General features: G+C 36.4%; 4 protein-coding genes across 5 annotated transcripts; 3 read left to right on the top strand and 1 right to left on the bottom strand.

Moving 5' to 3' along the window:
- The first annotated feature begins 136 nt into the window (after positions 1 to 136).
- On the top strand, positions 137 to 2,503 carry LOC106130342 (vacuolar protein sorting-associated protein 51 homolog). The gene has a single exon (XM_013329163.2). The coding sequence runs from the start codon at positions 288 to 290 to the stop codon at positions 2,388 to 2,390; it is 2,103 nt and encodes a 700-aa protein (XP_013184617.1). The 5' UTR covers positions 137 to 287; the 3' UTR covers positions 2,391 to 2,503.
- Positions 2,504 to 4,360: 1,857 nt separating this feature from the next.
- LOC106130367 (uncharacterized) lies at positions 4,361 to 15,217 on the bottom strand. 2 transcript variants are annotated; one of them, XM_013329196.2, is made up of 5 exons: positions 15,080 to 15,217; positions 14,193 to 14,849; positions 13,672 to 13,735; positions 7,307 to 13,199; positions 4,361 to 6,818 (listed from the first exon to the last, which is right to left on the bottom strand). In XM_013329196.2, exons 2-5 carry the CDS (start codon positions 14,828 to 14,830, stop codon positions 6,433 to 6,435), a joined length of 6,981 nt encoding a protein of 2,326 aa, XP_013184650.1. In that variant the 5' UTR covers positions 14,831 to 14,849; positions 15,080 to 15,217; the 3' UTR covers positions 4,361 to 6,432. The 2 variants fall into 2 exon arrangements, with proteins under 2 accessions (XP_013184650.1, XP_013184649.1); XM_013329195.2 differs by having other exon boundaries at positions 15,070 to 15,210.
- Positions 15,218 to 15,510: 293 nt separating this feature from the next.
- Positions 15,511 to 17,963, top strand: LOC106130344 (uncharacterized). Its single transcript, XM_013329165.2, has 2 exons — positions 15,511 to 15,795; positions 16,727 to 17,963. Exons 1-2 carry the CDS (start codon positions 15,639 to 15,641, stop codon positions 16,957 to 16,959), a joined length of 390 nt encoding a protein of 129 aa, XP_013184619.1. The 5' UTR covers positions 15,511 to 15,638; the 3' UTR covers positions 16,960 to 17,963.
- Positions 17,964 to 19,615: 1,652 nt separating this feature from the next.
- On the top strand, positions 19,616 to 20,491 carry LOC106132260 (uncharacterized). The gene has a single exon (XM_013331620.2). The coding sequence runs from the start codon at positions 19,616 to 19,618 to the stop codon at positions 20,489 to 20,491; it is 876 nt and encodes a 291-aa protein (XP_013187074.1).
- The last annotated feature ends 1,490 nt before the right edge of the window (positions 20,492 to 21,981 follow it).

Genomic DNA, 21,981 nt, shown 5'->3' with positions numbered 1-21,981 from the left:
TATTTTTTTTAGTTGGGATACGATTTTGTTCATGTAAAATATACCTACAACCAAAATCTGCAAAAGCCTAGGTACATAAAAAAGAAAAGATTGACGTTGATTTGACAGTGACAGCCAACTGCCAATACAACAAAAACAAATGTTCATCTATTTGTTGATTTGATTGTTTCGTGATTTGAGAAAAATATCATCAAATTAATAACAAATTGGAATAGATTTATTTGAATATATATTTTTAGAAAGAAACTAGGAAAGGACGATTCCACTTTACTTTTAACTGCATCAATATGGCAGAATCTGTGGTAAATGGAGATAATCCGTTAGATATTGACGGGAACAATTTCAATGCCGATTTGTACCTTGAAAATGTCCTGAAAAGAGCTACTCTTCGGCAAATTATGGATAAAGAGGCAGAGGTCGTCACGCAGAGCCAATTTCTCCAATCAGAAATGCAAACTTTGGTATATGAGAATTATAACAAATTTATCTCAGCCACTGAGACCGTACGTAAAATGCGATCTGATTTCAAAATCATGCAGGAAGAGATGAACAAACTGAGTGAGAATATCAATAAAATTACTACCTTTAGCTCACAGATTTCAGAAACTTTGAAAGAGAGTGGCAATAATGTGAGTAGACTTTGTGGGACAAGGCAATTGTTAGACAAACTTCAATTCCTTTTCTTGTTGCCGACACAGTTGAACAAAGCAATTGACGAAAGCAGGTACGCTGATGCTGTCCATGACTATACCCATGCTCAAAGGGTGTTACAGAAATATGGAGACCAGCCATCATTTCAAAGCATACAAACTGAATGTTCTGAAATAATTTACGGTTTAAAAAAAACTTTGAGAGATAGACTTTTAAGTCCAGAAACATCAGCTTCAGAGTTAGCTGAGAGTGTAGGCTTATTGAGGCAGTTACAAGAATCAGATTCATCCCTGAAAGACATTTTCTTGAGTTGCTCTGAAAGTCGACTGGAGAAACATCTAAAGACGTTAAGTGTCATGGTTGAGACTTCAGACATTTTGGAATGGGTGGAGAAATGCAACAATACATTACTAGCTGACTTGGGAATCGTCATATCCTGCTACCATGACATGTTCCAAGACAAAGATGACACGAATATCCCTGAATTTGCTGACAAGATCATGTTGCAAGTATTCCATTTGTTTGAAGAAGTTGTTAGAAAACCTGAGAATATTGGTACTGAAATTTTGATTAGAGGCTTGGACAAATTCTTCAGGAAGTTACAGGCAATGACTGAAATAACTTCAAGTGATGCTTTGTCCAGTAAAGCTGTAGAACTAGTGGTACAATGTATAAATCACAAAGCGACAATGCAGTACCAATCCATACAGACACATTTTAAAGAAAACCTGATGAAAGTCAGGCAGTCATTAGCGAGCAAAGGCACTGAAAATGCTGATTTGAAGGACATCCTTAACTCACTACAAGTGTATCTCATGCAGAAAGTCCAAGCTTCTCTTTTCGATTTGATGGCATTCCTGCAGAATACACTATCTTTTGGCCTCAAACAATGGTGCGCCAAAGCAGTATCAGATGCATGTTGGAAAATAATCTCAGAAACTATAGTAAACCTATCAGATATAGTGAAAGCAGCCTGTTTACAGACCTCCAATAACAACATACCATTTGAATTATTACTAGTTCTTGCTAAATTATGTTTGGAAATGCAAGACAGCGGTGTGACGACGTTACACAGTCATTTACTGAAGCTTTTGGAGGAAGCTGCTCCAGGATTGACAGTTGATAATAAAGACACAAATAGCATTATGGTACCTTTATCAACTGCAGCGCAAGCAGCTCTTGATGCTGAAGTATTATTCATTGGGCAGACAGCGGCACAGATGTTGAGGGTATCAGTGTTAGCGCGGGATTGGCTGCGCGCCCCGGAGCCAAGAGGGCCGAGAGCTGTATGTCGGAGAGTCGTGGAAACTCTAGCAAGCGCAGATAGCGCTGCGTCGCAACTATTCCCAACAAGCGTAAAACCGTCTAGTGACTCGAGTAGACGGACTATTTGGTCGCGAGCTCCTTCCTCGTTTTCACCAATAAATAGGATATTCTCGGAGAGGATTGAGGTTTTTAGCCCAGCGGGTGCCGACCGTGCGGCTTTGTCGAATGGGGCGCTGAAAGTCGCGTTGAAAGCGTTGGTAGAATGTGTCAGGCTGCGCACTTTTGGGCGACACGGTCTTCAGCAATTGCAAGTTGATGTGCATTTTTTGCAACAACGATTGTCATGCATGGGGAACGACGAGCGGTTATTAAATGCGTTGTTAGAAGACGCGCTGGCTTCAGCTCAGTTGAGGTGTGTAGACCCTCAACTCATGGAGCCTAGTATTGTGGACATAATTTGCGAGAGAGGTTAAAATAGTAATTTACTGTATTTAAGTATTTATTGTTGAAAAAAATTAATGATACAAATATATTATTTATTAATTAAGACAATCTGGTATATTAATTTTATTATACGTCAATAATAAAGACTGTTCATCGTTGTATTTTTATTTTTCTACACAAATGTGGTTGAAGACGCTCCCCCGCTAACAGGGTCGATAATAGGCATCTATAACTAGGCATACCCCGGGCTCCTCTCCAGTGGTGAGGATGCAACCGGGACTAAGAACAAGACAAGACAAGCGGAACGGAACAAAGGGAGATGTAACTGAAAGTCTTAAATAATCTTAGAAATTGTACACAGTAAGATTAAAAAATTTCAAAAAATAAAAATAATCGAGGCACATCGTATCTCATGGACTGTACATGGTAGTGTGTAAATTGATAAACTTCTTTGTACATTGTTTTTGGGATAAAGATCGTGAGAATAAAAACATACATGTAACATATAATCACGTCTATATCCCTTGCGGGGTAGACAGAGCCAACAGTCTTGAAGACTTATAGGCCACGTTCAGCTGTTTGGCTTTATGATGGAATTGAGATTCAAATAGTGACAGGTTGCTAGCCCATCGCCTAAAAGAAGAATCCCAAGTTTATAAGCCTATCCCTCAGTCGCTTTTTACGACATCCATGGGAACGAGATGGGTCCTATTCTCTTTTTTTATTGGTGCCGGGAACCACACGGCACGGCAGAATAAAAACCTTGGCGATATTTTTAGTCAGCTCTTGAAGAGGAAAGGTATGATATTGCACAGTTGACAAATAAAAATCAATATTATTTATAGACAATTTATTTATAACCCATTAATGAAAATTGCATCATCATATTAAAAATAATGATATCATCTACATATATAAAATTTATTTTTTATGTTAAATGCTTCTAAAACATAAATCTCACGAGACGGTCTACTTTTTAATTAATTACATTTACACGGTTAGTCTAGAATAAACATCATTTAAAATTAAAAACAACATAATATAACCATTAGAAACAGAATTGTTATACATATATATTTTGGTCCGAGTTCACTATTTCAATATAGGTATCATTGTATGAATACCCACCTATTCGCAGATGTTTGCCAGCATACTAAATCATTCGATGAAAACATAACTTCTGAAACACCTCTTGTTGTGACTAAGGGTTGGGTCACATCTGGCAGTCTCTAATTGCACTTTCTTATGAAACTTATCCATTGATTATGCAATACAATTATTTTTTACCGTACACTTCTAAATCGTCATTGCTAGAGCGAATAAAGACATAGCTATTTAAATAAATTGATTCAAAATAGGCACCATATGAAACACCGGTACCAATTAAATCCGTTACAATTTTGGTTAAGTGAGCATCGTTGCTATTTTCAACTCTATTTGGACGTTATATACCAGGAACAAAATACTGTAACGCAAATATACTAGTACCGGCATACTAAGGCTAGTTTGTACGAATTCCGAATTGTACTAAAACAGTCACAAAGCTGACAATAACGGCCAGATGTAGTCCAACCCTTAATTACACTAAAGACCAATAATTAATTGTATTGTAATGGAAGCCTACATTCATTTGCGCGTGGCCCGACACGCACTTAGCCTGTTATTACAAACCTACTGTCAAGACGCAGATACGTACAGTCAACCGCATATCAAATTACTCAGAATAGAAATCTATAACACGGTAATATTACAAGTAGTAATAATTTCCTTTCGTTAGTTTTGTTTCGCAAATCAACTAGTCACCTTCCCCGATTTAGGTGTTTCAAATTACAAATATTAGGCCTCTTAAAAAACTTAAGTCATCCATAGCAGAATGTGAAAAATTATATTCCAATAAATCATTTAGAAAAAAAATGTGAAAAATCTTATTCCAGTATTAGTTCCATGTTTACTTACAGTAAAATCAACAGATTCTATGCATTCGCACTCTTCTTTCTCAATTTTTATTATAACCACCACCGTGAAACGACCAAATCGTTTCGCGCTCCATTAAATAGTTATGCATTACAGGGTAATTGTAAAACATCAAAAACTCACAAGTCTAGAATGACAAAGTCTAATCAATATTTGTTCTAGAGTTTTGTCATTATTATAAATTATTTTTATCAAAGTTTTTGTGTGTGTTTGTCTGGTTCTCGTCACCAATAAAAAAAGAATAAGACAACTGTTTCCCATGGATGTCGTAAAAGGCGACTTAAAGAATGGGCTATCAACCTGTCACTACTTATTTGAATCTCAATTCTAACGTTCTAGCCAAACAGCTGAACGTCGCCTATCAGTCTTTTCAAGACTGTTGTCTCTGCCTACCCCGCAAGAGATATAGACGTGACTCTATATATGTATGTAGACGAATGTACCTTGATCAAGTATAACACGTATATGTAAGTTTTATTGTATATAAGTTTTATGTTATATTTTTATATGAAAAAAGAAAAACAGCTTTACTTTGTTATTTTGTTGATGTTAAACAAGTCGCTCTGTACATTTTGTAATTTATCGCGCCTTTCCATTAATACTCGTATTAACTACAAATTTCGCGTTAAATCCATGTGTTTCAATATCAGGTAATTAAAAAGTAAATTTGGTCTGATATTCATCATAATTGTATCCAAATTGAGGTTTACCTTAATTAACATTGTGCGTCAGATGATCTGACAGTAAATTTAGCTATCTTTAACACAAACTACAAAGCACAAACAATCCACATATTGGGAAGCTCGTATTTAGCGTAATTATATTACATTGAATTATTCCAAATCAAAATAAAAATTATATTAATGTAAGCTCTTAATTCCGTTCTTTATACATTACTGAAATGATGATAAAGATATGTTTGGAAATTAAGAATATATCCCATGCCTCGTGTCTGATATAGATGAGTATAGTTTATTTCTCTTGGAGATTGTGAGAGCACTGTTTTACAAAATTCTCAATAGAAATTTCAGAATTTTACAAATATACGGATTCTCGGGATTTTAAGTGAAAAGGGGGAATTTAAATGCCATCCTATAATGTACAGCCTGCGGCAGAGAAACCTTACCACTCTCTATGGTTTCCACCACGATGGGACAACTCAATGGGACTATAGACCGGTTTCGGCATGTATGGGACAGTGGGTCATATTCTCTGTCGTATACGGTACATGAATGAAAATCTTTGTGACGAAAGAAATTAAAACTTGCTTTGTTTATAAAATCTTAAGAAAATTTTTGATCTTTAAAATAAATATATTTTTCTACGAAAAAATTTACTAACAATAAAATAAATTTGGATAAGGTAGTTTTCTTCTTTGTATAGGCCACTTTGTTAGGCAATTTATTAGATTTCTTTGAAAATAAAAATATAAATTTTATAGAACTGAAGTTTCTATTAAATTATTTTTCTATAACAGATTTGTCTCTATCTGCCAAATAGTGGATAGAGACGTGATTATATGTATGTATATACAGATTTGTTCTACGATGCATGGAATATATTTTATGACTAAATATTTTATTTCTCGGTAACATTACGAACTAAATATTGTATGACAAACTATTACAAAATGGTGAACAATATTGTTTCAAAAACAGCACTTACATTTGCGCTGTAAAGAAAAAAAAATAATGCCTAAAATATTACCACTTAAAAACTAATATAATATTTTAAATTATTATTTCATTCATGCATTTACTTAGAAACTACAACAAATTGACAACAAATCTATAATGTTACGTTCCAATTTACACATATAGACAAGATCAACGCTTTACAGATAAAAAATATTGTTTTATGATGTCGGTTCATCCGTTGTAAAAATATTTCTTTAATACGTGGTCCGTGTTGCTTTGTAAACAGCGTTGTGATGCTATCTCGTCTAAATTATATCTAGCGATTCGCCTAAACTTACCTTAGCCTACCATCCCGATGCATTTTAGGGATGTCGTTTCAGTCCGGTCACTATTTGGTGTTCCAAAATCGAATTTCAATTTTTGAAAATTCGTGACCTCAATCTGTAACCATAAACAATGACTATTTGTTTTTCTCCATGAGTTTTCGCATTTTCTCCGGCACGGGAACCCCGCGATGCGCTGCCGAACGCCTAGTTTTAGAACTAGAATTTTTACTTTCATCTGTTTTTATAGACTTTCTAGTTTCTTTAGCGTCGTTTTTGCGTTCCTTACTGGAGGTGTCGCTTCTCGTGCTAGATTTTCTGGAGTCTGCGCTCGGGCGGGGTATTTCCGTGGGAGGTTTTTTCGGAGCCGCTTTGACGATGGTTTTGGTGTCTATGTCAGGTGGAGGGGATCGTTTGCGTCGTATTCTGGGCGGCGTATGCGCGAGAGTCGTGTGACGCGATAATAACGCAGCGCTGCTGAACAACTGACCGCAATCGCAACGGTGTTCGATCTCTGCTATTCCTGTTTAAAATACATTTCATTAATTTTAAACAAAGGAAAGAAATATTTCTATTGAATTAAAGTGTCCATTTTGAATAGAACAGAGGAATCACTTTTGGTAATTTCCGCTTTATTATTTAATTTATTTCTACATTTTTCGCTTCTGTTAGTGAAAGACAATGCACAACCAAAATTACTGGATCCATACATTTAAAAATTAGCAACAAGGTGCCTTATTTGCCGTGTATAGTTTGAACCACAAACACAAATAGAAAAAAGAATAGGAGCACTCCCATCTCTTTCCCATGGATGTCGTAAACTTGTGATTCTTCTTTTAGGCGACGGGATGTCACTATATGAATCTCAATTCTATAATTAAGCCAAATAGCTGAATGTGGCCTATGAGTCTATTCGGGACTGTTGGCTCTGTCTACCCCGCAAGGCATACAGACGTGACTATAAGTAAAATTTTTAAATAAAGTTGGCAACAAGAAAATAAAATTACTTACGTCTTTTGACCGGCTTCATAGGCGAAGGTTTCACTTTATGCTTGGCTGTTATAACTTTTCCTATCGATTTTCGCTTAGCTATCCCAATAAGAGACTTCCTCTTGTCTGCCATCGATTTCCTTTGGACTTTCTTAACATCTTTAGTTTCCTGAGTTACAGTTTTAGGCTTTTCAACCACTGTTTTTGGGAAAGAGTATTTCACGTCACTATCATCAGAATCAGTGGAAGGCACTGCGTCTAACTGAGGTTTTAGCACATTTTTGACTTGCGCAATTGTAGTGGTAGCCGCCGCTTTAGTTTCAACGGGTTTTGGCTTCAATCGGGGAATTTTCGGTGGATGTTGCAACGATATCCGCCTCTTGACTAGATCTTTGGAATTCGGTCGTTCGATTTGTAATGAGTTGCGTTTGTTAGCTTTTACTTTCATGAACATTTTCGCCTCAGCAGTTTCTTCCACTTTGAAGTCTGGATTCAACATGTATCTAACATCATCGTCGTCACTCGACTCTAATGGTTTGTATTCTTCGACAACTGGTAACGGAGCATTTACGGATTTCTGTCGTTTCGTAACAGTGGCGGACTTTTCTTTAGCTGGAGTTTTCTTTTTAGGCGTCTTTCCTGTTTCTTTTTCATCTGTTTTTTGGTTCTTTGCAGGAATCTCAGGCTCTGATGGAACTTTGGAAGTGTTTTCTGTCTTAATTTCTTTTACTGGTTTAGGATTAGATTCTTTCGTTATTGCGTCTTTTTCGCTTTCTTTTTCTATTATTGGTTGTGGTTTATCATTTTCTGGTGTGACTCGAGATTTCTGTTCAGGGGCATTGTGGACTATAGTTTCAGTTGATTTCCTATCAGGCTCAGGCTCAGAAATAGGAGTATCTCCCTTTTCTAAAGCAACATCTTCACTAGCGTCTATATCATCATTTTTAATAGCTTCAGATATATTTTCATCTTTTTCTTTTGCAGCTTTCAAACTTTCTTCTGCTTGCTTCAAAGCTTTAGCAGCAGATTGTTTCTTTTTTCTCTGACATATCACTGTGTGCTTAGTCAGTGAATGTTCATTAGGGAACACCATGTAACAGAGAGAACATTCATGTATAATATCTTTAGTAGATAATGAACTCTTGACGCTCTTGTCATCAGACTTTTCAGAACTAGTTTCCAAATGTTGCTCTTTATGTTCAATCAGATGGTGCAATTTTCTAAACGTCTTCTTGCAAACGTCGCACTGCGGCGGAGGAGGCAGTTTTTCATTGGCTGGTGCTACCGGCGTGTTCTTTTGTCTGTTGATCCCATCGTGAGTTTCCCTATGTTCCACTAGATGATGCAGTTTCCTAAAGGACTTATCACAAGGTTCACAACGGAAACCTGCGCTCGGGTCATCACTTTGTTTAGATACTTGGTCCTTTTCAACTTTATTGTCTTTTTGTTCCAAAGAACTTTTTCTTGATAACCTAGCGGGCATTGCATTAGGGTTATGTATTATGCGATGCTGCACCAAATGGTGTAGTTTCCTGAACTCCTTTTTGCAGACGTCACAACTGAACACGGATCTACTCTGGACTTGAGTAGGTTCAGCCTTCTTTTGTTCTTCTTTGCCATGTTGGATTTTGTGACTTACTAAGTAGGACAGTTGTCTGAACGTTTTCCCGCAAATTTCGCAAATCAGGTTGTTAAGCTTATCAGGAACTTTGTTTTTAACCAGTTTCCTCGACTCATGCGTTTTTACTTCACGCCTTTCTTTTATAGGCGTATCTTCGATGACGATTATATCATCTTTTTCTACCTCAGGCTTTGAAGAGTTTTCTTTAAATTTGCGTTTCTTAGGTACGCGTTTTTCAATGTGAACTTCAGAATCAGTTTCATCTGCCGTCTTGCTATCTGTAGATTCTGATTCCTGCGAGTACCTCCCTCTTGTACTTCTCTTGTCAGATTCGGATCTGTTGGGAGAAGGACCTGTGCAATGCTTCACGTGTTTAAACACGACATTCTCAGATCTAAATAATTTACTGCAAATCGGACACACAATGTTTTCATTTATCTTTCCCATTGTCCAATTTTCTTTAATAATTTCATCTTCACTACTGTCATCATCAGAAAAAATCTCTGGTTTCTTAACTTTTGCGTCTATCAGTCGCGGTTTCTTTTGAGAACTTGGAGCCTTGGTTTTGTCAGCTTCTCCTTCGGGTAGTGGATATTTTCGGGGACGACCACGTCCTCTTTTTACGGGGGTAACAGGTTGGGAGTCAGTACTTGGTGTATCGGCAATCTTCTTCAATATATTTTCAGATTGAGTCTCAATCAGAGCAGCAGCTTTTACTAAACTGTCTATTGCTGACGCGGTGCTGTGAGATTTAGGTGGTTCTTCCACTTTAACTGGCTCTTTGTAGGCACTTTGAGATAAATCACCTGTTTTTGCAACTTTATTATCTGCAACAGTATTACGCCCAAGCAAATATGACTTCTTTGGCACAAGGGCTTTTGGGCTCTTTTCAACTTTATCTTCTGTTCGTCGCTTCTTTTTAGGCGATAATGTAAATCCTAGATCTTCTGGCTCAATAAGCTCTAGATCAGGAGTTTCAACTGGCGTCAAAACTTGTTTCCTTTGATGTTTGGTTTTTGATTTGACTTCATCTGGTGACTTCACATCATCAGGAGTACCCATGTCTGAATCCAAAGAATCGCAAGAACTAATAGCATTTGTTTCAGTTTCTGGGGTAGGTTTTTTAGATTTAGGCGCAAGCTCTTTGCCTTGAACATTAAGAGTACTTGGATAATAATCCATGTTAGAATCTACATACATTACTTTTACTGGTTTATCTTCAATAATAGTGATTGGACGTTCCAGTTGCCTTTTAGCAGTCATTGCAGATTGGTAAGCCAATTTAAATTTAGATGTATAGTTTTTATTTGGATCATTGCCACTAAACATAGAATTATGTAGTTTTGCTGGTTTAGTGTCGACGAGTTCTTGTTTTTGAGTGATTTTACTATTAGCAGTTACTGCCACAGGTTTAAATCCAATTTTCATATTATCTTTTTCTACAACCGTTTGAATAACATTATGCGATTCTGTGCCATCAAAGTTAACTTTTAAGCAATTTTCGTAAGTTTTAGAATTTCTTCTAGCAAATTTGTCAAAATCGTTTTCAGTTATAATTGAATCTTTCTTTGATACATCTAAATTGGAAGTTGTAGGTATGGAAATCGGGACCGATGATGATGGCTTGCTAGAGATTGTTTTTTTATTCATATCAATATCCCCTGTTATAGGCTCATGTTCTATGATTTCGTCTTCAGAGTCGAGATCTATTGGACTTTCTTTAATCATTTTTTGCTGGCCTTTATTAGGGAAAGGAAGTAACTTCGGAACTTTGGTATGTTTAGTTAACGATTTATCGCTTTCGACTTTTCCGTAAGTTTTTAAAGGCGGTCTTTGACACACTTGCGGTAATTCATGTTGAGGTCTTTCTACAAAAGGAATTCCATGAAGTTTATTCATTTCCATTTCAATATTATCTAGTAATGTTTTATTAGGTCCAGATTTCGACGTACTGTGTGTCGCAATAAGTTTTGGTTTTTCAATAGGGTTTACTTTATCGACTGGTTTAGATGTTTCAGTTCGTTTAAGTTTATCTGATGGTTTGGATTTCTCATTGGGTTTTAGTCTTTGAATGGGTAATGGTTTTTGTTCATGTGTTTTCCCTTCATTCTGTTTAGGTTTTTCTTTTAATTGAGGCTTCTCATCAATTTTCGACTTGGCAGTTGACACGTTAGATACGTTCTGATTTGTATCTTCCTGGCCCTTTGCTGGAAGAGACCTGCCAATAATATCATCAATCGTTTTATCGATCAAATCCTGGTTATTTATTTCAGTCCTTGATTCTTTTTTTACAGTATTAGTGGTTGAATCGTTATCTGTTGTATGTTCTTCAACAGGTTTGGATACAATTTCTTGCTTCGTTGAGTTTTTGCTGATATCTGGCTTTAATTTAACTTCCGTTTCTGATTTCAAAGACATAATGACATCTTGATTGACAGAGGATTTGTTAATGAATATAGGTGTTTCTTTCTTTACTCCTTGTCCTAGTTTGGCATTGTTAGCTAATTCTTGCGCTTTTGCTGTGGCAATATTACTTCTTTGGCTGTCAATTTTCTTTAAAATGTCCCTTCTGTTTAAATCATTGGAGTTCTTAATTTGTTTGCCATTAGAATGGTTCGTAGGGACTTTTGATTCTTTTATTTTATTTAGAAATTCTTGCCTATTGGCTTCTGTCCACTTGCCAAATGGTACCGCAGCATGATTATTATTTATAGGTTTCACTGGTGAAGGCGGCTTATTTACTTTAGGAATTTCTTTTTTATCCAAATCAGTGCTAGAGGTCGCCACTTTCTTTATTTCTACATGATTAACATCTTTATTTATGTCAGTGTTATCATTTGCTTGTAAATCAGATTTTGTTTCATTTGTAAGATTTTGTTTACATTCTTCAGTTTTCTTAGCTAATGTTTCAGTTATCATATTTATAGGCTCGCTGATTGCCGATTCGCGTTTTACGTCATTGACATCAGTCTTTTGATTACTACTAATGGCTTCTTCTTTTGGTTTTGAAATTAAAGGCTCCTTTGAAATTTTAGGCAACATTGTCGGCTGCGTACTTACATTGGAGAGTACCGATGTATTTTTGGCCAAAGATTGTGTCGAACTCTTAAGTAGGGAAACAGAGTTATCTTTTGAGACACTTTGCTCTGGGTTTGAAACAGCAGGTTGGACACATGATTCAATTTTTCTCTTTTCTTCACTACTTTCAGATTTAGCTTCCTCTTCTTTTTTGGTTTGTTCTGGTTGTTCAAAAGAGTTTGATTTATCGTTATTGCTACTAAGTGATTTACTATCAGTACATTCAGGAGTGCTAGTTTTATCCATAGTGGGAATCAGAGCTTCTTGAGAAGAAGACACTTCGTCAATTTTAACTTCTTTTTCTGTGGTAGATATTAAGGGTATTTCATTTTGTTTTATCTTCTGTTCTTGTTTTGAATCTATGCTATCACACGAACTTGTGCCTACTTCCTCTTTAGTGGAACTGCTCACAATATTTGCGACTTCATCATTTTTAATTTCAGATGATTCAGAAGTTTCACTTTTATCTTCGATAGCTTCTAAATTACTTTGGGAAGGCAAATTTTCAGAGGATTTATCTTGTTCCTTTTTGTCATCTTTATTTACATCATCTTTTTCTGCTATATCAGTTTCTTTGGATTCATGTATAGGATCATCTATTTTATTGACTTCAGTGTTTTCTGTTCTCAAATCAGAATCACTCTTTGGTATTTCTTTAACAGTTTGCTTAGTGTCAGTTGTAAGATCAGATTCTTTAGCCTTTTCTTCACAAGCACTATTTTTACCTTGAGATTCCTTCACTTCACATTTAATTTCGAGTGTTTTGTTGTCATTGCCTTCTTTTATATTTTTGCAAGACATCTCTGATGATTTTTGCTTTGAATTATCAGTATGTACCTCAATGGTTTTCTTAACATTATCAGAATGCCTATTGGGGTGCAGTTGAAGATCCACCATAGTTTTCGTCAATGGCTTGCCTTCTTTATTAGGTGTTGAATGATATGTCATTGGTGTGAAGCTCCCAATAACAGGTGATTTCCTGGCTTCACTTAACTTCATTTTACCATTAAAATTTAATTCTTTACATTCAGATTGCAAGTCTTTGCATGAATCAGTTTCAATTTCTTTCACAGGTTTGGCTACAATTTCTTTCTGAGGTGTTTTAACTTTCTCATCTTCAACTACATTGCTAGATGATTCACTTATTACTTTGTTCATGCCCTTTACAGGCACTTTTGAAATATTTTTATCAATAGTCTTCCCTTCTTTTGCAGGCTGTAATTAAAAACGAATATTGATCAAAAAATTAGCAATTAGCATTGAATGTTTTTATAAGCCAGTTTTATTTTCATAACCACATTATTATCTCTTATTTTTTTTTTTTTTCGACTGTTGACATCAAATCACTCAGTCTGCTTAAAAAGCTTGTATACATATATACTGTGTAAAAATTTGTCTAGTCAGATGTGAAAACATGATGTTTGCAATAGACTTTTTGTTGCTTATATTATTAATAGTAACATTTACAATTTGTGAAACAGACAAGACTTATTGCTAATATCATATTATCCTTATACATAATGTAATATTATAGAAAAACTTCCAACATTCTATTTTCTTAATTATGCCAAATTAATTTCTACTTCAAGGCATATAATATGAAAGTCTTAAATTTACATTCATGCAAGCTTAATCATTGTCACTGGCAGTATACATAAAATAATTAAAAAATTTGTACTTCACTCACCACTTCTTTGGGAACCTCTATTTGTATTTCTTCATAGACCTCCAGGTTCCCTTCAGCGTTTTCACTAAAATAGAAATCAATGTTTTCATGAAAAAATGAACATTAATCGGAATTGATAAAAAAATCCTATATCATTGTACATATATTTCAAAATGAAACTTTTTTTTGAAATAAATTTTTTTAAATCAGGATTTTAATTACAAAGTTAATTTGCACAATCATAAAATCATTTTAATCTTCTGAAAATACAAAACAGAATCTGAACTTTAAGGTAGACAGAGCCTTGAGAAGACTGAAAGACGCTGTTTTCAGCTGTTTGAGATTCCAATAATGGCAGGTTTCTACATATTCCTCAGCCGCCTTTAACAACATCCATGGAAAAGAATAGACTATAAATGATTAAAACATATAAACTAATATGAACCCTTATTGTTTCAATTCAAAATCATTAAATTTAGAGAAATCTTTTGAAGCCATGTTAGTAAAAATCGAAAAATATAATTTAGACTGTTTTTACTCACCGCACTTTGAGGAATTTGAAGCTGGGCTGTTGTTGATCATCATCAATGATCTGAACTGCCGCCAACTCCTCCTCCCCTTCTTTCCTATACAAATACAGCCCGTTTCCAATGTCAATAGCGTCTACATTTTTACCATCTATCTGTAGCACCACTTCCGTATCCTTACTTGGCGTTTCAGTTTCACTGACATTCTCCAAGGTCTCCTCATCACCTTTAAACTCAGCTGTATCTACCAACATTAACTCATTAGACTTATCTTCATCTACATTATCATCAATTATCAATTCATTGCCCTCATTTGAATTGTCATTATCGTCGAAAATATCGACGCCACCTGACAAAATGTTAGCAGCTTCAATTTGCTTCCCGATTTTATAACTATCTAACAAGTCAGCTTTCTTCCCAATAGGAGACAAGTTGGATATCAGCTGGTCATCAGTTATTGTCCTTTCTGAATCGGCGGTAGCTAAAGTAACGTCTTTGATTGGAGATATATCAAATTCAGAATCTTCTGACAGAGAAAAGTATTTGGAGCTATCATTCGCTGTCATGAAAGCCTCACTTGGAGGCGACGTAGTGTCCAAGGTAGAGTCCCGAGACCCTCCCGCTTTGCCTCGCAACTCGCTCAACCTATCCATTTGAAAACTTAGACTTCATCTGTTGAATAAGAAAACACTACGATAAAATAAAATTTCATGTTTAACTTAAGACACAAAATGTGCAAAAATTTCATGTGTCGATTAATCGGCACATAATGTAAACATCTGAAGGTTGGACACTTAATTAATACCTAGGTCAATAGCAAAGAATACAGTGAAACTTTTTTTGTAGAACACGATAATCAGAATGTGACACTTTTGATAAACACATTACATACTTGATCTCACCAAATTAAGTATAGACGGACAACTGCGAAAAAAATATTCCTGCGATTTAATTCCCTGTTTAAGTCTATTAAGTTGATAATAATATTTTTGTAACAATTTTTGTAACAACACAACACATCAAAGATTAAAAGATGGACGCCAAATTGCAATGTTGCCATTTTTCCAATCGCGTGTCCTACTTAAAAAAAAATAATCATCCATTTGAATAAATTTCGAATAAATAACAATAAAAAATTGCAGCCACCATTGATGTTTAATTCTTACAATTTTTTGATTTAACATATTAAATATCAGACTAGTTTAATTGGTAAATAATTAGCACACTAAACGTAAATACAAAAAGAAGTATGACCGTGCCAAAAAAATTAACTAAAATGTCATGATGTTGATGTGCAAGTTGTTGTCACTGTCATACACAGAAGACGTTTCATTTCGTTCGTTTTGAATTGAAAATACCTATCGCATTGAAAGCTAATCGATCTTTGTTTGTATTTGGTTTGTTTTTTCCAAAGTTTTTTCAACGTTTCCCTTGTTTTTACAAGTTAAAAGTGAGGAAAAAATGGCTCCTCGAGATACCCCCAAAGCTACGCCAAAAGTGCAACGCACCATCGTAAAAACTGTTTCTAAAACACGCTCAACCCCGACTTCGACGGTTAAGAAGACTATTTCGTCGACGATGTCTTCTAAAAAGGCAGCTGAAAAGGTGCCGCTAAAGGGTATGTTATTAAATTATCTACTTGCATGCATGTTTGCATTCGTATACAATCAAAATGGTGTAGTTATGCAGTATTTTGCAACAGCACCTGTTACTCTGTTTTCATTATACCATTACAGGCTACAAATGACATTAAACCGTTTACTTTACTATGTGTACACATTGCCAATGTGTTGAGGGCTATTTCGCGAAACGCTTGTGACAAATTGTAGTTAGCGCGTTGGCCGGCAACCAGAGTTTTATTACACCGTTACATATTCTTTATAAGCATCTGGTACGCACTATATTTTCTCTTTGCTATCAGGCTAGCATGGAAACCTAGCATTACTTACTAAGATGAATGTATGCCTTATTCCCCTAGTCACCTTTCACAATGACATTCATGGGAAAGTGATGGAGTGGTCCTGTTCAAAATGCCAGGGAACCACACAGCATACTAGTTTAATGTGCAATTCAAATGAATTGCCACTGCAGCCAGACTTTACACCTATTAAAAGTGCCATTGTGCAATAAGCAAATGTGCGAACAGCTACATACTGCGAACACAAACCCCTTGGCCCAATATGTACAGGGCCCATAATGTGTGTATCAGTCAATATAGTCATCAGTATATCAGTTAATATGGTGCAGTGGTTCCCTGCACCAATATAAAAAAAGAATAGGACCTCTCCATCTCTTTCCCATGGATGTCATATAAGGTAGGTCTTTATAGGTAGTGTAGTAGGCTAACCTGTCACTGTTTGAATCTCAATTATGTCATTGAGCCAAACAGCTGAAAGTGGCCAATCAGATTGTTCGAAACTGTCAGCTCTGTCTACCCGCAAGGGATATAAATGCATGTATGCAGTCAATATATCTAAAACGCATTTAAACTACTTGTTAGGTCAATAAATATTGCAAACCAAAATTTTCAATTTCTCATATTATTTCAGTGAAAAATATGACAGAAGTAAATACAAGACAACGGACCAGCACAGTCCCGAAGGTGTCTACGCCGAAACCCAAAGAGAACAAGTCCGTCCCTCTACCCGGTAGTGTTGTGAAGAGTGCCAAGAAGCCGACCTGGAAGCGCAGGCCCAAACCGGCACATTCTGGAGTACCTGTACCTGAGAAGATGAAGAGATTACTGGAAAAGCAGCTGGAGGACGCTGACTGTAGCCTGTGATTCGGTATAAAATTGTACAATTTGTAAGAAACAGGAACAGAGTACAGGAAATTAAGAGAAATTTAGAAATTCTGACATTTTATACTGCTGTAACTACCACCAAATAGTACAAAATAATTAACATAGTTTTAAGACTTTTAATTGACTAACTGTTTTGTTTCTTCATAGTAATTTTAACTGTTACTATGCATGAAACATTAGAAATTCGGATTTTCATTGCTATATCTAATCTAATGATTGAGATGAAGAACTGTAGCACACTATGCTTACTTTGGAAAAAAAGCCAAGAGGAAAATATAATAAAAAAAAGTAAAGCAGTTTGACTTTTCAAAAACATGGCATCACAAATAAAATTAATTTTGTCTATTGACATTGCACTAAAAATTTTATGGGATCTCAGTTTTATGTTGTAGAATAATATCAAAACAAATGTCCACTGATCTTAGAAATCTCAATAATAAATGCCGAGAAATTGGAAAAATAATATTGTACTTGAAACTATAGGAATGATGGGTTGTGGTCTTACATCTCACCTTCTCATGAAATCCAAAAATCTATATCAATATTGTAATTAGACAGTTGTTAAGCTTCCAGATCTGGTGAAAACATTATGATAACTGATGGTGGTTTTTATACCTAATTAGTTTTTTGTAAAATGTGTAGATTTTACAGAACTTGCCACTTCTATAGTCTTTTTAATTCCACTTCTACTAGATATAGTCAACATTTAATGACCTTAGTAATGTCTTACTACTACGTAATATAATGTATCCAATATAGAACATTGGTTTTTCAAAACCATACTAATTTTTGATCAGTTAATGACTGAGGGGTATGTGCCATTATTTTTTAGGATTGTAATTAAAGGATCCTATGCGAGAATTTATGAATGTGATGAGTGATTGTTATGGATAAATGATACACATTCGTATTTTTGATTGTTTTTGGGTACCAATCAACGTGATCATAATTGTAGTATAATTAGTAGTATTTCTTTATTTTTATAATAAAAAATAATTAGTATTTAAGTGTTTTATTTTATTTTTATGTTTTATTTAAATAGAGCTTTCCATTGGCTATAAACACGGTTTTCTTTTTTTTTTTTAGTTATTTAGTATATTTTTCTCACGTCCGCTCGCGCTCGGTTACCCACCTACTATATATGTTAATAAGATGTTAGCTCAACGAAACAAAAAAAAAATTGTATCTAGGTATTTTGAAATTTCTTAAGACCTTCAGTAGTAACATTGGACACAACTTTAAAAAAAATCCGATGGAAAGGATATGCTTATAAACTTGAGATTCCTCTTGTAGGTTGCTAGCCCATCGGGGCTAGCAACCTGTCACTATTTGAATCTCAATTCCATCATATAGCTGAACGTGGCCTTTCAGACTTTTCGAGACTGTTGGTACTGTCTAGTCTACCCTATGTATGTGTGGACATTTCCACATGAGCCTGAAATTTATTCACTAAGTAGGTACCTAGAATTATATAAGATCTATGTGCAAAATTTTTATGTTTGACCTTGTACTCTACTGACCTCTAGTATCATCACCATATTCCTCTAAGGTACCTAGTAGGAACACTTAAATAAAGGTGCATCTAAAATAATGCGCCTGCGTCACCCCACAAATAAGGCCCTATGATTTATAGTGGTCGTAAAACGCGGTAAGTAGCTGTAGACATTATAACTACATTATTACAATCTGTAGACTATTGATTTAAGGGGAGATATAAACTCGTCTATTACAATTAGATATGTGGCTATGTCCATACGTCACACGCCATCAACCAATCACAGTGCGTATGCTAAATCGCACAAGCAAAATATCCACAAATTGGAGTTTATATACAACCTCCCGACTTAACGTCGTCTGTCGCGTGGTTCCCCAGGCATGTAGGCATAACACCTTACCTGGTGGAAGATCTTCCCTTTGGTGGCGGTCGAGCCTATATCTTTGCTCCCGCTACCTAGGTATCAAGTCTTACCTGTGATTAGTTCCCGCCACATATGAATATGACCATTTCATCTCTCAATGGATGTCGTAAAAGGCGACTAAAGGAATAGCCACATTCATCTAGTGCAGTATTTTACCATGATCCAATATGGATTAGATTTGTAGGCACATATACACAAACTAAATAAATTATACCTAACACATACAACTCATAAACAAGACCTAGACATCACTTATAATATATTAAAAACAGTTACACAAATAAATACATATTTATATATTTATTACTTAATACGATATCACTCTTACCGTATCGTCATTAAAATAATGCAGTGGAACCATACACATGCTGTCGCGCGCTCGCCAGTCGAAATTCATACGAAATAAAAAAGTACGCACGCATGCGCTTCACCGCTGTTCACCTAAAAATTTCTCGGTTTACGCGCCACATTTTTTACGTTGCTTTATAACTGTTTCTTTTCTTTCGCTTTTCCTTGTGTGTTGTAAATTTTCTCTATTCTCCTTCAACCCTATGCTTCAACTATTTATGCTTGTGCTACCGTATAAATGTGTTTTCAAGAATAAAAAAAGTGAACTGCAGTTGGACTATTATTTGCCACTGACTGAAGCCGGGAACCCTAGGTAGGCATTGCATACCATTACCTATCATCCTAAATTGGTGACCCCGTCTGGAACAATGGAAAAGAGATTTCATGATGCACGCGAGGAGCGCGTTTCCACGGAACGCGAGTCGGACGAGAAAAATGACGGACAAGATTCGTCCCGTACTGGTGGTATTTATAAGGTGTCCGTGCGAGTCCCACCATTCTGGCCTGAAGAACCAGAAATTTGGTTCGCGCAAGTGGAGGGACAATTTGCGATTTCGGGAATTACAAGTGACGCTACGAAATTCAATTATGTAATCAGCCAACTCGATAACAAGTATTCCCGAGAAGTGAAAGACATTATTATTAGCCCACCAGCAGTCGGTAGATACGAGAAACTAAAAGCAGAATTAATAAAGCGCCTTACAGCATCAAACGAAAATAAACTGAAACAACTTTTAATGCATGAAGAGCTCGGCGATCGGAAACCTTCACAATTTCTACGGCATCTGAAGGGATTGGCCGGCCTGGATGTGCCAGATGATTTCTTAAAAACTATATGGATTAGCCGTCTTCCACATAGTATCCAAACCATACTTGCAAGCCAACCTGCTACTGCTCATCCCGACGATCTTGCAGACCTGGCGGATCGAGTAAACGACCTGACTTCGACAATGCCAAAGGTCGCATCAATGAGTCAGCAAAACCAGATTTCCGAGGTTGAAGAATTAAAGAAGGAAGTTGCGCATCTCCGAAGAAGACTTCAGGACTTGACAACAAGGAGCGGACGGTCTAGAGAGCGAAGTTCACGACGTCCCACCCATAGCAAGTCCCGATCAAGGCAGCGGTCCCATTCCAACTACCAGAAGTTCCCGCTATGCTGGTATCACGCAAAATTTGGAGAAAAGGCCAATCGTTGCATCTTGCCCTGTGATTACTCAGCGGGAAACTCCAAGGGCAGTCGATAATGGTGGCCGACGATTGCCCTCCTTCTTCCACTGGTCGCCTGTTTATCACCGATCGAACATCAAGGCTGCAGTTTTTGATCGACACCGGAAGCGATCTCTGCGTCTTTCCTCGATCGGCCCTGCGTGATCGTCGTGCGAAAACAGACTTTAATTTAAGTGCAGCAAATGGTTCTAACATTTCTACGTACGGTTATATTTACTTTAATTTAGATTTTGGCTTACGTAGGAATTATAGCTGGCGTTTTGTTGTTGCCGATGTTACAAGGCCAATAATTGGAGTAGATTTTTTAAACTTTTACAATTTGATTGTAGACTGTAGAAATAAGAGATTAATTGATAATACAACCTCAATATCTTCTATAGCCACTGTACCTAATTGTAATGATATTTATTCTGTCAAAATCTTGACTGGTGATTCTCGTTATCATAAAATTCTTAACGAATTTCCGGAAATTACCAGACCAGCCGGTATACAAAACACTACGCCACACAACACTGTTCACTATATTCGCACAACCCCAGGTCCTCCAGTTTCTTCTTCCCCCCGTCGTCTGGCCCCTGACAAATTAAAAATAGCCCGCGACGAATTTCGAGCTATGTTAGCTAATGGTACGGCGCGTCCCTCTGAGAGTCCGTGGTCTTCGCCATTACACTTGGCCCCCAAAAAAGATAATGGTTGGCGCCCTTGCGGAGACTATCGACTTCTTAATGCTCGTACCATACCTGATAGGTATCCGATTAGGCACATCCATGATTTTGCTCACAGCATTTCAGGCTGCAAAATTTTCAGTACTTTGGATCTTTTAAAAGCCTATAATCAGATACCTGTCAATCCGGACGATGTGCAGAAGACCGCCATCACCACACCCTTCGGACTATATGAATTTCCTTTCATGACATTTGGACTACGAAACGCAGGCCAAACTTTCCAAAGATTTGTTGACGAAATGACACGGGGACTCGATTTTGTGTACTGTTATTTGGATGACTATATCGTTTTTTCTAGGTCGGATGACGAGCATGAAGAGCATCTCCGTATAATCTTTAAGAAGCTTAAAGACTACGGTATGCTCATTAATACATCCAAATGTGTTCTTGGTGCATCTGAGGTAACCTTTCTTGGTTACCATATCTCGGAACACGGCACAAAACCAACGGATGCTAAAGTTCAGGCAATAAAAGACTTTCCTATTCCTACCAACATCCGTCAGCTTAGGAGATTTTTAGGTATGCTAAATTTTTACAGGAGATTCCTGCCTCGGGCTGCATCAACTCAAGCACCCTTGAATGCTTTATTGACGGGAGCTGTAAAAGGTTCTCACCCAATAAGCCTAACAGGTGATTCCCTTACAGCTTTTGAGTCCTGCAAGGAAGCACTTGCCAATGCTGCATTGCTGGCCCATCCAGATTGCTCTGCCAAGCTAGCTTTGGTAACAGACGCTTCTGACAAAGCTCTTGGAGCTGTTCTCCAGCAGTTAAAGGACGGTGTT

Source organism: Amyelois transitella, chromosome 9 (assembly GCF_032362555.1).
Source record: "Amyelois transitella isolate CPQ chromosome 9, ilAmyTran1.1, whole genome shotgun sequence".
In the NCBI taxonomy this organism is placed as follows: domain Eukaryota; kingdom Metazoa; phylum Arthropoda; class Insecta; order Lepidoptera; family Pyralidae; genus Amyelois; species Amyelois transitella.
This window is presented reverse-complemented; position numbering and strand designations above follow the sequence as displayed.

Bases quoted from the DNA above. Each gene is read 5' to 3' on its own strand.
- LOC106130342 (XM_013329163.2), top strand. From the start codon at position 288: ATGGCAGAATCTGTGGTAAATGGAGATAATCCGTTAGATATTGACGGG.
- LOC106130367 (XM_013329196.2), bottom strand. From the start codon at position 14,830: ATGGATAGGTTGAGCGAGTTGCGAGGCAAAGCGGGAGGGTCTCGGGAC. The intron at 13,736-14,192 runs GTGAGTAAAAAC...TTTCTATTTTAG, and splicing joins TTCAAATTCCTCAAAGTGCG to TGAAAACGCTGAAGGGAACC. The intron at 6,819-7,306 runs GTAAGTAATTTT...TATTTTAAACAG, and splicing joins TATGAAGCCGGTCAAAAGAC to GAATAGCAGAGATCGAACAC.
- LOC106130344 (XM_013329165.2), top strand. From the start codon at position 15,639: ATGGCTCCTCGAGATACCCCCAAAGCTACGCCAAAAGTGCAACGCACC. The intron at 15,796-16,726 runs GTATGTTATTAA...ATATTATTTCAG, and splicing joins TGAAAAGGTGCCGCTAAAGG to TGAAAAATATGACAGAAGTA.
- LOC106132260 (XM_013331620.2), top strand. From the start codon at position 19,616: ATGGAAAAGAGATTTCATGATGCACGCGAGGAGCGCGTTTCCACGGAA.